This window comes from Sarcophilus harrisii, chromosome 2 (assembly GCF_902635505.1).
Source record: "Sarcophilus harrisii chromosome 2, mSarHar1.11, whole genome shotgun sequence".
Classification (NCBI taxonomy): Eukaryota; Metazoa; Chordata; class Mammalia; order Dasyuromorphia; family Dasyuridae; genus Sarcophilus; species Sarcophilus harrisii.
Window position 1 is genome coordinate 429935803 of NC_045427.1, and position 15763 is coordinate 429951565.

At 43.5% G+C, this 15763-nt stretch overlaps 1 protein-coding gene across 2 annotated transcripts in view; it reads right to left on the reverse strand.

Annotated features, from left to right (window-relative positions):
• Window positions 1-2546: 2546 nt before the first annotated feature.
• The window catches only part of PPP1R16B (protein phosphatase 1 regulatory subunit 16B), a 148846-nt gene continuing 135629 nt past the window's right edge, over window positions 2547-15763 (reverse strand). For both annotated transcript variants that reach the window (XM_012553610.3, XM_023507315.2), the window contains exons 7-11: window positions 11648-11773; window positions 9910-9985; window positions 8630-8759; window positions 8347-8515; window positions 2547-5871 (exon numbers count right to left, since the gene is read on the reverse strand). In XM_012553610.3, the coding sequence (XP_012409064.1) occupies window positions 5284-5871; window positions 8347-8515; window positions 8630-8759; window positions 9910-9985; window positions 11648-11773 (1089 nt within the window). In that variant the 3' untranslated portion in view covers window positions 2547-5283. The remainder of the gene's footprint in view (window positions 5872-8346; window positions 8516-8629; window positions 8760-9909; window positions 9986-11647; window positions 11774-15763) is intronic.

A 15763-nucleotide genomic window follows, 5' to 3' on the forward strand; every position in this document is an offset into this window, starting at 1 on the left:
TTTGATCAATTAATTGGCAACACTATTTTTCTTCTGGTGAAACAAAATTCAAATTTAACAACTACTTATTAAGTATCTGCTATGTGCACAGCACTGCATGGGGGAGAGAGAAAGATAAATAAGATGAGTTTCCGCCCTCATGGAGCTAACAATCTATGAGTTAGGTCTAAGGTCTTGGCAGTTGCCTTAGGACTCCATGGCTAGCTCGTTTCCCTGTCAGCACTGGGAGTGACAGCGATTTTTGAGAAACTCTCCGGGTCTAGCTTCTGGCCAGAGGGGAGCTCATACCTGTTGGGCTAAGGGGCATTAGAGAAGGCAGAATGTTTCTAACTCTCAGTTATCTGCTATGAAACAGAAGCATTTGTTAGAATATAAACATATAAATGTGTTACATGATGATAGTTTATAGTGGATGACCGAGAATAAGAAACAGCCCGTCCCGTATGTGCATATAAGCACATACACACATACATACAGGGATAGATGGACACCCGCCGACACCAGCATGGATAATTGGTAAATCTCTTTTGGCTTTGGGGTGTTCTTTTTGCACCTGTGGTTGAAGAGGGGTGTTCCTGGGCTGGAGGGAGTTCGGGGGCTGTTCCTCGGCAGGGTCTGTGTAGCTTCCCCACCCTCCCACCGCCCGCACCCTGGGGGGAGAGGGGACAGGGCAGCGCGCTTCTCCGGGCGATGGGAAATCGGACAAAGCGAAGTGACCTCTGTCCCACCTGCCGCCAAGCCGTACTAAGTCAAGATCTTGTGGGTTAGCAGGCAGGGGTGTCCGGCTTACAGAGGGACCTGAGGTGCAGAGAGGGGAAATGGCACGCCCAAGGCCACGTGGGTAATAAGTGTCAGAGAGGGGATCCAAACTCGGGCCCCCGTGACTCCAAGAGGCGACCCCTTCCAAGCTGCCCGCTGGCTGCCCAGCCCACTCCAGGAGGCAGCGATTGTTTGCCTCGTCCAGTCTGTGTAATTTACCCAGACTCTGGGGCCCTGGGCCTCCGCCGGGCGTCTGGGGGTCGGGGCTGTGGCTCCACTCAGCCTCTGCTGAATAAGCCCTCCACTTGGGAAGGGTCCAGCCGAACAGCTGGGGCAGAAGGCCTCAGGCTTCCCACGCAGGGCCAGAGCTAAGGCGATGGTTGGGTGGGGCCGCTAAGGCCACATTTAAAGTTAGGCCTCGTACCGGGCAGCCTGGCTTCCAGTCACTTTCCGCACTTCACTGTTCCTTGGTTGCGACCACAGCGGGCAGGGCCCCTATCTCCTCCGGAGGCAAAGGCTCTGGTTATTCATTTGCCTAGCTACCCGGGAGACCACAGGCCCTGTTTGGATGCATTGGGCTCAAGGGTTTCTGATTTGCATTGATTAGGCACAAGAAAAGACTAGATTTGGGTTTTGTGGGGTTTTTGACTCACCAGGCTTTTTCCTGTTATCCCATTCCTCTATTTCCCAGCAAACCAGCTGGACACTGCCATTTCCTATTTGTAATGCCCTTAAAAGGGGTCTTTAATCCCTGGCTGAAATACAGGGTCTCAGAGCATTTTCTCTTCAGAGTCAGTTTTAACCCACTGCTTAGGGGACCCTGGCGCAGGGCCCATTAACCGCTGCCCAGGAGTAGATGTAATAGATAAAATCATTGTTCTTCCAACTCCTCAAGACTGGCAGACCCTTCCCTGTGCTCCCACAATGTGCAACTTCAGATTCAGCCATGGCCTCTTTCCTGTCAAAGCACAGGGACTTCTACAACTCTTCCCCGATAGTTGGTTTCCTTTGCGAAGACTGGAAGCCATGGAGAACCTGGGAGAACCTCCACCTCATACACAGCTATTATACCTTACGTGAGAAGCCCTGGACGGGCCTCAGACCAGAAGTGGACACATGGGACTGACATGCCTTGGATTCCCTTCATATTTAAGACTAAAGACATCAGGTCTTCATATCAGCAACTAGAGATCAGATAAGGTCAACTCATCTCTTTACTACTGCACACCTTGTCACCTTTTCATCCAGCATGGAAGCCAGTGAGGACTGAGACCAGTTGGACTGGTCTGCAATCAATGTAGTTACAAAGTCCAATGTACACAGTTTGGAGATTAAATCCTGCCCCGATCTCTGGACATGTGGATACTTAAAACGGGCCCTCTCTATCTTCTTTGTCCTGTCCTCATCTGAGCGGCCCAATACAAGCTAATCAGGGTGCTGTTTACCTCCTTACAATAGCAAGGTACCAGATCATATCTCAAAAACCCCTTGTTCTCCCCAGCCAGCCCTCTGGCTCACTGAAAGACCTTTGCCAGCCCCCTATTTCTATCTTCACTTTTGTTTTTCTGTCTCAGGTTCCTGAAAACAATGGTCTCAGCTTCTGGAGTTGTCTAGGGTTTTGTGAACCAGTCAATTCATGATGGCAAAGGGCTGTTAACATATAAAACGCAATGTAAAAATTATCAGGCATCAGTGTTTTATGTAAAGGCTGAATACAGAGATGTGTTTGCACATACAAATGTGTTTATATATATATACACACATGGCTTAGACATCTCTGGAATGGCTTTTTTTTTTTTTTTTTTTTTAATCTGGCTGTCTCAGCCAGGCTGAAAGTACAGTTGGCCACTTACCACAGATTCTATTTCTAATCAGCATGGAAGTTCTGACCTTCCCCCCCCCCCCCCCCATCTTAGATGGTAACCTGGTAGACCTCTGCTCCAGGAGGCTCACCATATTGGTGTTACCCAATCAGCTTAGTCCACTGCAGCCCAGAACTACTGAACTTAAGGATTCCACCAGTCTCGGTCTTTCTGGCAGCAAACCCTGCTATCATCCCCGGTCTTAATCTTTAATAAAAAGTTAGTCCATTGGCTTGCACAGAAATTTGTTCACTTAGGAAATTATGCAACTTCAAATCTGGTTAGAACCTTGGAGGGGCTGTAGCCCAACCTGTACCTAAGAGAGATCTACTATAAAATATCACCAGCATGTTGTTCTGTGACCTGTTTCAATACTTCCAGTGACAGGAACTCTACCACCTCCTGGGGCAGCTCATTCTACCTTTGGATCACTCTAACTTATAGAAAGGGGGAGGTAGAAAGGGACAAACAAGCACTTGTTTCCCAAACCCTGGAAACTAGAACTTGGGCACCTCCATAGAGCTGAAAAGAGGTAGTTTTAAGACAAATAAAAAATTTGTCCTGCTTACAGAGTGGAAAGGAAACATGTGAAATTCATTGTCCCCCTACCCCCAAGAGGTGATTGAGGCTGAATATACAAACAGCTTTCCCAAAGGGAGTAAATATATTCATGATGGTAGTCAGTGGGCTAAGCTAAAAATTTGAATTGTCTGGGAGCAATCAAGTCACTTGATGGCTCTCATCAGAGAAAGAATCCTGGACAGGATGGAGTGTGGAAATGATGTTGGAGTGATTTCCTTCTGTTTGTGAAGTCTAGGTTCCTTTGGGACACAGGCAGCCTAGAAACTCCAGTCCTACAACTGGCTAGGCCCTTATTACCTTCCCACATGCTGTGCTTCCTGAAGAGCCACTGAATAAATGGCCTTGTCAGTCATATGCACCATGCTTGCCTCCTACCCACCTCCTGTCACCTTTAATGAGAACCAAGCACCTTTTACTCGGGCAAACATTACCAGTCTTGGCAGGAGTTCCATCAGTTCAGATCAGTGACTGTGCCTCCAGATCCATCACCTTCCCTAACCCGTGTTTGCAGTTCACCAGAAAGGAAGCTCTGTACCCACAACACAGGGGCACAAAAACAAAGCTAGATGGGCTGGAGAGGCAGTGAAATCTTTCCAGAATCTTGTATTGACCAATCATACCAATCAAGGATCCTACTTTTGTTACAGGCACCTGGGGACATTAGTACTTGTCCATTTAAAACACAGCAGGGGATTATTTGGGTGCACTTATTTCCCTAGGCTGGAGTGTTAAGAGGCAGATGACTCAGTAACCAAAAACTGGTTAGCCTGAGTTTTATGAGATCCAAGTATCAAGAACTGGAAGGAATCTTAGAGATTATCTAGTCCATCTCACTCATTTTATAGATGAAAAAACAGGTCCAGAGAACTTAACTAATCTGCTCAAAGTTGCACAGCTAATAGTAGCCATTATTGTCCCCCAGGTGCTTCAATGACAAAATCCAGAGATCTGTCCCTGACACAATTGTGCCTTTTCTAAATACTTTATCTAGCTCTTGGCAGACAAAAGCCAAGATGAGACTCCTTGATTGGAGACAAATGAAATTTTCCCTTGGCTTTGAAAGTTTTTTTTTTTTTCCTTTTAAAATGTTGATCTTGTAGATTTAACTGGTAAAATTCAAGTGTTTTAAAAATTAAATGAGATTGAAGTAACCTGGTTTGTTATCTGTAGCACTGGATTTTCATGGGCACTGAAATCTGTGGACTGAGGCATTATCTTAATGGGATTCACAGGGAAGCTTTTTCTCACCCTCTTAACTCCTCACCTCCCTTGGAACAATATCCTGAAAAGAGCCCTTATTACCAGCAAACACTGACTGTGGCTATGAAACTTGGTCATTCATCTATTCACTTAAACACTAAGTGTCTACTGTGTGCATGGTGCCGGATTAGGTGCTATTAGTCTCTTTTCCAAAATGACTCAAGGTTCTTGATTTCTATTAAGGGGTATTCTTAGGGAAACACCCTCAGCCACCCTGCTGAACACAACCACAGAGTTAGCCACGGCTAGGGCCTTGCCACAGTCTGGGCCCTCACTCCTGCCATGGATCTTGAGCTGAGGTGTGGAAAGCACTTCAAACTACAGACATTCTCTGCTGTCCCCATAGATCCTGTGTCATAAGCAAGCGAGCAGCTGCGTCCTCAGGGCCAGGCTGGCCGTACACCTTTCTGTTATAGCCACCCCCTTTGGTCTTTGGCACAAATGGGCCACAGGCGGTTATGTGTGTGTGTGTGTGTATGTATGTGTGTGCGCACATGTGTGAGACATGGAGGAGTGTGAATGTTTGAACACTAGGACTGGCAAAGGCTTCACAAGAGCAGAGCGGGATTCCTCATGTTACATTTCAGACATCTGGCAGTCATTTGCGGGAAGCTACTAACTGGTATTCTTCATTCAGAAGGGTGATAAGGGTAGTCCAAAATAAGCTCTCAGGCGTGGGCAGTTCAGCAATGCCCCTGAAAATGAGAATTGGCCTCCTGTCTACTCTCCATCCTCAGGGCTGCCCTCAGGCCCTGGCCCCCGGCCAGGCAAGGAATGCCCAGTGCCTCGGCCATGATGTCCTCCTCCCTCCTGAATCCGACTAAGAAATCCGACAACAGCCTCGCACTTTCTCTTCCATTTCCTCCATTGGAGCCTTGAACTTTAGGAGAGGAGGGTCCCCACTGGCTACTGTGTAATAGACAGAAGTCCCATTGGCACTGTAGGGAGAAGTTCTTGTTCCGATCAGGGGGGTCTTGCTCTCGCTGCTGCCCTCACCCACCCCTGTCACCCCACCACCCAGGTGGGGGTTCAGAAAGGGGTGACTGAGGAGCTTGGCAGCTGCCCTCTGCCGCTTCAGCTCCGACAGTGTCTGGTGGCTGGGCTCCTTGTACACATTCCAGGCCTGCGGCATGTCACGGAGGCCGGGGCTCCCATAGGGAAGAGAGGCACTCAGGGTGTAGTCTGGCACCTCGTGAACCTTCCAGATGTCACCATTGGCAAGAGAGTATGGGTGGGTGGTGGCCGGAGCCCGGAGTCCATTCTGAATAGGCATGTCCCCATTAGACAGTGAGTATGGATAAGTGGTGACTGGAGCCCGGAGGCCGTTCTGCATGGGCAGCTCTGTGTTCCCCAGTGTGCTCTTGGTCATAAATTCAGAAAGAAGCAATGGCTTTTCCAGCATAGTGTTCTGTGAACAAGGGAAGAACAGGGAAGGAAAGTCACCAATTGTTAGTGTCATTCCACTCTGAAAAGGCTGTGAATCAATGGAATTTTAACTCTACCATTGCCCCCCCCCCCCCCCCCCCATGCAGTGAATGAACAAAACAAATGACTTATTATGAAGTCCTTATGATATGCAAAACACCACATTAAATGAAGGGGATACAAATCAAAAAGCAACACAGGGCTATCAGAAAATCAGATCTCTACTTCCCTTTAAATCAAAACAGTCAGCAGAAGGTTCTACAAGCTCATAGAGATCTGTAGAAAAACTCTCAATCTCCCCAAGGAACAGAGAGCCAAGGCAACACTTTAGATTCAGAGTTTTTGTCCCACTTCTTTGAGCACTTCAGGTTTCAGTCAATTTGAAAGCATAAAAACAAATCCCACAAACAGTAAATGTAGGAGACATTGTGTGCTTTAGAGAAGGACTCTTCACTTTGTAAAGTGATTCATCATCAGTCCTGGCATTAGAAGTCCCTCAGAATTCAACTCTATGGGTCATTTTCTTCATGTGCAATATTAAGAGGTTATGCTAGGGGTACTAGTAAGGCGTCAAAAGTTTTCAATTGTTTTTTAGTTTCAGGACTCTTTATACCCTGAAAAAATAGCTTGTATTTATGTGGGTTATATCTATCACATTTACCACATTAGAAATGAAAACTGAAATATTTATAAATATTAATTTAAAAATCATGTCAGTTGTAAGTTAACTTCTTTTATGAAAAAACAACAAATTTTCCAAAACAAAAAATTTTAGTGACATTTTCCATATTTTGTAAGTCTCTTTAATATCTATCTGGCTTATTGGAAGACAATTGGATTTTTTAATGTGCTTCTATATTCAATTGGTTATGATGTGTTATTTTGATTTAAGTATTTGAAGAAAATCTGCCTCATACAAATATGTAGTTGGAAAAGAGAGGAGTATCTTAACAGACAAATAATCTTTTAGTCCTATAACAAAAATAACTTTGACCTCAAAGACTAATTGAAAGTCTCTTCAGGATTCCCAGATATTCTCAGATTATACTTTGGAAACTCTTGGATTATGGTTCTTTCTTATGGTTCCTTCTAGCTCTAAATTTATGATTTTAGTACCTTAGTAGAAAGTTAGGAAGACAGAAATCTTGGGTTTAGTCTCCTGTGATACAAATGGCCTGGGTGAATGGGACTCATGGCAAGTTACTTAAAGCAACTTGCCCCAGGGCTATGCAGATGAAGTGTTGATCTGCATGTAGACTCCAGGCCTGCTGGAGAATCCCCTAAAACAATGAAATCATTGGTGGAGTCCAAAGGAAGAGAAAGATTCAATTTGAAAATTTTTGGTCCAAAGATAGGTCTCCTATGGATATGGAGAGACTGCCGTTAAAATTGAAAGAGGGAGTACCAGGCCAACGATATCTTAATTCTTCCAGGATAAAAAAATTAAAAGCTAGTTAATACACATCACTTTCAGGAACAAGAAACTGCAGCATTTTCCAAACTATATTCCATCTAACCTCAGTGAGATAGAATTTCTGAGAATAGAACTAAGTTTTCTCTAAGAAAATTTTCAATGCTAGCAATACTTTCCCTTCTAGGACATTAAGTATGAAACTATGTATATCAAAAATGCTTATTATTATTATTATATTGCTTTCTCACAAATAAATTTGCTTCAAAATTCTCTGAAGCTTTTTCTAATCCCAGTTTCCACAGACAAACATGTTTTCCATCGACATACAGGATATCACAAATGTTTTGGTGTCATTTAAGCTTTGAAAATATTAAATGGCAACAAGACTTTTTAGGATGCCTTGGATTTCAACGTTCCAAGTGTTTGTTGCCGGGACAAATCAGTTCGGGAAGAGGAAAAAGAATGGCCTGGTATCTAGTACAGCCGTGCAGTCGGGTAGGCAGCAGGGGTCGCTGTCCCTTCACATTTGCACACTTTCCAGGCAGTTGGTCTTTCTCTTAGGCCCCACTCCCCAAAGCCTGGAGATAGATTTGCTTTCCCAATGATTCGTTTTCACATGTTTATTTTACTCCCTCTCTCTTATTTTGACTTTCTCTATTCCCCCTCCCACCCTTACCTTCTAGACCCCTAACCCTCTAAACTTTGCCTTGTTCTTTCACCTTTTACTTTCATAACCCCCTTATTCTCAGTTGCTTCCTTTCTGTCACCTTCCATTCCTCACAAACCATCCTTGTCCAACATCCTGCTTCTCCATCCCTCCCTCTCATCCTCATCTTCTATTTTCACTCTCCACCTTTTGTCATATAACTCTTAACCTTCTATTTCTAACCATACCAATAATCTAACCTTCAAATCACCGTCTCATTCTCATGAAGTGAGGAGCCCCATCACTGTGAGTGTTAAAACAACGATCAAGACTAGAACAAGGGGACTCTCCGTCCCGGGTCCCATCTAACAGGAAGGCTCCAGGCCGGTCCTCCTTACCGGGTCCTTGTTCTCCTGATCAGAGCGAGTCTCTCTGACATCCCCATTGTAGATGGAGTTTCTCTGCTCCTCCGCTGAGGCCCGCTGCTGCCACACGATGGCTTCCTCCTCATACTCCTTCCGGTACAAGTTGGTCCTGTCTGACAGGCTTGCCCGTCTCACCACCTTCCTGAAGAGAGAGAGAAAGAGTCCTTGGCCCTCGGGCAATGGGGGGGAGGAGAGCAGCATGACAGGCACGGACCCCCTCTGCAGCCCAGGCAGGGTCCAAACTGGCCCTACTCACCCCCGACTCCCCGCACTGGACGTGCGCCGACTCAGGGAAGACTTGTGCCTCAGCTGGGACTTCATGATCACATCATGTTTGTGCTTCAGCTCCAACAGCAGCACCTTGAACTCCTCCTCCTCACATAGATCTACGGCAGAAAGACCAAAGAGAGTCAGGTTGGCACAAAGTCTGCCTGGGGGGGCGAGGACCGTTGGCCGGGATGACAGCAGCGAGGCGGACAACCCAGCACAGGCTCCCGCAGAAGCAGTCTGACCTTCTGGGAAATGGGCAGGTAGAAAAACAGCACACCGTCCAGGCTTGGGAGGGGCGACCTAGTGGGAACGCCATTGAAGAGAGCCCTGGGCCTGGAATCAGAAAGACTAGTCTTCCTGAGCTCAAATCTGGTCTCAGACACTTACTAGCTGGGCAAGCTGGCAAGTCATTTCACCCTGTCTGCCTCAGTTTCCTCATCTGTAAAATGAGATGGAGAAGAAAATGGCAAAGCTCTCCAGTGTCTGTCAGAAAAATTCCAAATGGGGTCACGAAGAGTAAGACGTGACTGCAAAATGATTAACCAGCAGAAAAGGAAGAATACTAGTCTTTTTTCTTAGGACAAAAAAGAACCCACTTTAAAAGGTGTGTGGAGAGAGGAAGCAAAAGACTAAGACAATAGCCAGAGACAAGATGGTATCACTGAAAGAACCTTGGATTTAGAGGCATAAGATCTTGATTCAAATCTTAGAGCTACCATCCTAGCTGTGTAACCCCACGCAACTAAATAGCTTCTTAATTTTTTTAACATGTAAAATAGGTATGATAATATTTATAATACCTGTTTCATATGTTATAATAAAATGAGCTCATATACATAAATTGTGTTATGTTTTATTTGTTTTCTTTCTCTCCTTCCTTTAGATATAAAGTGATTTATAAAACATAATTGATATAGAAATGTCAGCTACCACTATTTTAGAAGCGGTTTGATGTAATGAAAAGAAGTTAGTCATGGAGTAAGAAAAGTTTGAGTTCAAATCCCAGAAATGTTAACTTTTGTGACCTAAGTTTCTTAGGCTTTCTGGATTCCTCATTTATAAAATGAGGAGATTGAATTAAATAATTCTTAAAGTTCCTTCTATTCCAAAGCCTATGATTTCTGCTTCATCATTATTAGAATACAGAGAAAAAAGAGTAAACTAGAAGTAAGCCAGGGCACTCCAGAATTGAGTGTTTAAGAGAAGAGGAAGAAAGAACCCATATGACTGCAGAATGAAAGCCAGAGAAGAGTTAAGAAATCTGACCTATAGGCATCTCATCCATGGATGTCCGAGCACTGAGACTGGCTCCATGGGACACCAGCAGCTCCGCCATCTGCATCTGAAACAAAGAGACAAAGCTGCTGACAGCAAACTCCATGGAGCTTGTATGAGTACTACGAGACAAAATCCTGGGCACCTGGGATCCATGGTAACCTGATAATAATACTGTGACCAGAGCTTGTACCCCTCCCATCTCCATTTTCTACCCAAGGATATCTGCATTTTAAACAAGGAGTAAAGGAAGGAGCAGTGTTTATTCCAAAGGAATAAGTTAGTAGCAGAATTTTAGACACCAAGACAATGGCAGGGGCAGGGTGTGGGACTGAGGGAAGCTATTATTAATGAAAATCTTCAAATTCTCCTGAAACCACCATCTAATCTCCACTAGTCAAAAATGGCCCTCTTGTAGTAGAAAGACTCATTTTTGGAGTCAGAGGACTTTGGCTCAAATCCTGACTCTAACTGCTATCTGTGCAACTATGAGCCATTTTTCTCTGGGCTTGGAGGAGGCTGGACTAGATCCTCTGTAAGGTAACTTCCAGCTCCAAATTCTATTTCACTATTTATGACCAGATTTATTCAAACAAATCTGACAAAGAAAGGCAGATACTCTAGAGATTTATAGGTACTTCCTAGGTAACTCCAAGGAGCTTCAGTGAAACAATTACAAACAGAGGGTCTATAACTGAATTAATTCTGTTATAGCTGGGGTTAGCATCTTTCTAAAAGTAGGACATCCAGGTCCATAAAATCTAGGGACTAAAAGGTCCTAAAAGCTAGAGATAATTTAATGTAACTGTATATACTTAGAGCTAGAAGAGAACCTAGAGATCATCAGGTCCAGCATCCTTATTGTACAGATAAGGAAACAGAGGCACAAGGAAATTAAGCATCTTGAGCAGACTCATAGCTAGTAAAAGTCTGAGGAAGGATTTGGTCTTTCTGACTCCAAATCCAGTGCTCTATTAACTATACCATGATACCTCAATTTAATTCAACATTTTCATTCTACATTTGAAGAAACTGAGGCCCACAGTGATAAAATGACTTATCTAGTCCCACAGCTAATAAGTAACAAACTCAGGATTTAAACCCATGTCATCAGAGTGCAGAACTAGTGCTCTTTCCTCTATACTATTTTGGAACTTATTCTTCCAAAGCAGCAGTTCTGAAAGTATGATCTGAGAGCTCATGCGAATCTGAGACCTCCATGCATCCTTGAGGTCTAAACTATTTTCATAACAAGACTAAAATGTTTTAATTTTTAATATAATAAATATTAGTAGATATAGTTCACATAAACAAAAGCTCTTGGGGAGGGGGAAGGCTTTATTGATTTTTCAAAGTATAAAGGGCTTCTAAGAGTAAGAGTTTGAGAACTGTTGCTCTATCAAACACTGAGTGCTAACTCCAAAGTGAGGGAAAGGACACAGGGATAAACTGTCACCAAGGAAGATGCCCCCATGTTTTGGGGATGAAGGATGGGGATGAAGGAATGAGAAGGTTGCCTTGCATATCTCTACAGCCACTTTGGAGAATGTGGTATATTTGGGGAAGTCAGTCAGCCTGCTATGTGATATATGATGTTTACTACTGAAGGTCTGGGAATGTGCAAGCATCATCTCTAGGCAGGAAAACCTCCCAAAGCCCCTCCATCCAAGGCTTGGCCATGAGGTGCCTCCTACTCCCACCATGTAGTCCAGAAGGCTGAAGGACATACCTGGCCCCAGAAGGCAGCTGCATGGAGAGGCTCCCAGCCATCCCAGTCCTTGACATCCACTCGTACTCCCTGATCAAGAAGGAGCTCAGCCGCATGAAGGAATCCATTGGCCCCAGCAATGTGCAGCTGAGGGAGAAGGGCAAACAGTTTAATTACAACATAAGGCACTTGCTTCTGTGCCATGGCGTCACATTTAAAAGGTAAATTAAGCCAACATGCTTTTATTGAGCACCAACTGCATACCCAAAGTATAGCACACAATAGGTTTTCAGCAAATGTTTATGATTGGATTTTTATTTATCAAGTCCCATGTTTGGCAATCAACAATATGAGATATTTGGGAAATGTTCCGAGATTTCAGCATTCAGAGAAAAATTAGAAAGGAACTCCTTGACCTCACTGCTACTTTAGACATTGTTGAAAACTCCCTTCTCCTGAATAGAGACTCTTTATCTGATTGCCATGATATTACTCTCCTTGGTTCTTTTCCTAACTAAATTCTCCTTCTTAGTATCTTTTACTGAATCACTACCAGTTTCCATGTCCTGACCATGGCTATCCAACACTTTGTTAAGGGCCCTATATTATTCTTTCCCAATGACTTCATTAGCTCCCATGGATTCAATTATTATTTTTATGCAAATGACATGTGTATGTGTTCTTTTTTTTTCCCCTGAGGCAATTAGGGTTAAGTGACTTGCCCAGGGTCACACAGCTAGGAAGTGTTAAGTGTCTGAGGTCAGATTTGAACTCAGCTCCTCCTGACTTCAGGGCTGGTGTTCTATCCACTGTGCCACCTAGCTGCTCCCATATGTATGTATATTCTGAATACTTTGTTCCTCAATACCATATCACCAACTCCCTGCTCTACGTGGACATCCCATCAACACCTCAAACTCAACATATCCAAACTGGAATAAATCCATTGTCTTTCCTCAAAAATCCACCTCTCCATCAAACTTTCCTATCACAGTTGAGGGAATCCCATCCTTCTGGTTACAAAGATTCTCAACCTTGGTGTCATCTTTGATTCATCATTCCCCTTTTCTCCTTCATTTCTTTATCACTAATCAGTTGCCAAGTCTTACCATTTCTCTCTCAATATCTCTTCACCAGTACAGGATTATCAGCCTGGTCCTAATCACCTCTTGTCTGGACTATTGTGAATATCTCCTCCCTGTTCTCTATTTACAATCTCTCCCATAATCTGTCACTTATCTTATAGGTAGTGACTGTTTTCATTTTCATTTTTCTTTGCATCCTAAGGGACTAGCCCAAGGAGATAAGAATTAAACCTGTGATTTCATTGACACAGGGAACTCCCAGAAGAGGAAAATCCCTCTTAACAATGCTAGCTGGCACCTGTGCAGCTCATAGTTTTAGAGTTGTATATGGACCACTGATAGGTTAGGTGACTTGTCCAGGGTTATAAAGCCAGTGACATCAGAGCTAGGATTTGAACCTAGATCTTCTTGGTTTTAAGGCCAGTTCTCCCTCATATTTCTCTTGGAAGTAGGCACTTAGTAAGTGTGAGGGCAGCTGAGGGATCCAGTGAATACAGCACCAGCCCTGGTATCAGAAAGACTCCCCTTCCTGAATTCAATACTAGGCTCAGACACTAGCTCTTTGACCACAGGCAGTTACATTGCCTCAGTTTCCTCATCTGTAAAAGGAGTTGGAGAATCTGGAGAATGGCAAATCTCTCCAGTATTTCCATCAAGAAACCTCAAACAGGATTATGACTGAACAACAACAATGAATAAAAGCATCCTAAGATGATTCAACATGAGGTCTAGATTATGTAAGGAGATACGTTGAGAAGAAACAGATCTCAAGATAAGGATAAGGGGATGGAGTGCAGAAGTAGAGGCAAAAGATCACCAACAAAGGGGGCTGCCCTATGCTGAAAGCAAGGAAACTTTCGGCAGCCTGTAGCCTTCAGGAATTACCTGGGGCTCTAAGTGATTTGCAGAAGATCCCACCCATTATGGGTTCAATTGTGGTTAGAAAATAACTTCTAACTTCTGTCATAAGCCATATTTGAACCCAGGTCTTCCTGATTCCAAGGCCAGCCCCACTCCCCTAGCCACAAAGCCACATGGTCTCTCAAAAATAATGTTTAAAAACATCCAACAAAAAATCTTGCAGGTTTAGTATAAGAAGCCCATAGTCATGGCTAAGCAGGGCCCCGCAGGAGCTGTCCAGGGTCCTCGCCTCTTCCAGATTCTCCTCCCATAACAGAGACTCGGTTCTCTTGAATGCTTACCACCCTAAACCATGGACTCTCCTGGCAGTCTTAGCTACATCACTTGTTTGTTCCTGAGACTGCCCTTAGGACAGCTGACTTGGGCTTTTATAATTATCCCATAATCTGTATCCCATGGGCTGGTACTCAGCATCTCTAGTGAATGGTGCTGACCTTCCTCCATATCCCACGCCCCACCCTCGATATCATGCTATCTCTATTGAGCCAGTCACTCCTCCTGACTTCGGGCAGGAATGGGAATCTTTAATATGGAGCTAACTATCCAAAAGGTGGATGTAAGCCCCCCAATATAGGAGGTTTTCAGGCAGGTAACTAATTATTGGAGATGATAAAGGATTGGAATAGACACTCAAATATTCCACTGAGATTCTTTGCTTTTATCAATATGAATTTGAGGGATCTCAGCAATGGGAGTACAGGGATACTGTGGTTGAGTGGATAGAAATGGATTTCTGGTCAGGAAGGCCTAGGTTCAAATTCTGACTTAAACCCTTAATAGTTGTATAACCCTTGGCAACATATAACTTCTTGGATCCTTAGTTTCCTCATATATAGAATAGGAATAATAATAGTTCCTGCCCCATAGGGTTACTGTGATGGTAAAATAGGATATACATGAAAAGTGCTATAGAAATGCCAGCTACTATTATTCTCAGAAACCAATATATCATAGATATCATTTATTACACTTAGTCTTTTAGAATCTGAATATCCATGGCATGAACTTGTACTGGAGAGAAGCTACATTAAATAGAGGGAATTCAAATATATAAATTTGTAAGGAGGCCTAGAGTTAGCATGCCCTTGTCAGAAAAGGTCCTTACTCCAACAGCAGAAAATCAAGTCAGAGGGTCAAAGATTATGGCTATTGAGCGCACAGTGGATCTTCCTACAAAGTGAGCTAAAGTCCTTTATTTCCTTTGAAAGAAAATAATCTATGAACTAAATTAGCTGATTCTAGAAACGAGTCCCACTGAGCATGATAATAAAATGAAAATACTTCAGTATGTAAAAACTTCCCTGAAGGCAGCTATAGCAGATACTGTACAGCACTTAGAGTTTGATGAAGTATCAAAAATGCTAAGGTCATTTATTATATCCCGGGTCATCACCAGTGTCTTGAGTTTTGTTCTGCCATTCCACTTCAGATGACTCAGGAAGAGTGAAGCTGATGACTGTGCAATGTTGCCTCACTGGAATTCAATTCATGTGCAAGTCAAGATATCAGCCTTTGGGTGTCATTGGTCCTCCTCAAAATCAAAGGACAACAACAAAATGTCATAAGAATACTTGATCTGGAGTCAATATTAAGTTTCATATTGTGGCAGTGGCAATGCTAATCAAAGTTGGTACCTTAACTAAGACACCAGGATATAGAATGGGGTTGAAATTAAGTCAAACCATCTAGAAGATGATAGACATGAAGGTTCAAGCTGAAAAAGGGATACATGAAGAGCATCAAGAATGTAGAGTATATGTAATATTAGGCAAGTCAGAGAAAGTGGGTTAGACCATGAGGTCCAGGAAGGTAGACCAGATTCCACTTCTGAGGTTTGAACTAGACTAGAGGGCATAGAAGTAGATTCAAGAAGAACAGAAATGGTATAGAATTTGAGAATTTGGAAGAGGGGCGGATTGATTGACAAGTAGGGAAAGTTCCAAAGGCCTGAGGTAATGTGATATATAGGAAAGTACCTGGCTTCAAATCCCAGCTCTGCAACTTAACCTATGTAACCTTGGGAATTCACTTCACCTCTCTAGGAAATTCACTCCTTAGTTTCCTTATCTGTAAAATTAAAGTGTACTATATTAGCTCAATCTTCTGACTTTAAATTTTATGATCCTAATTC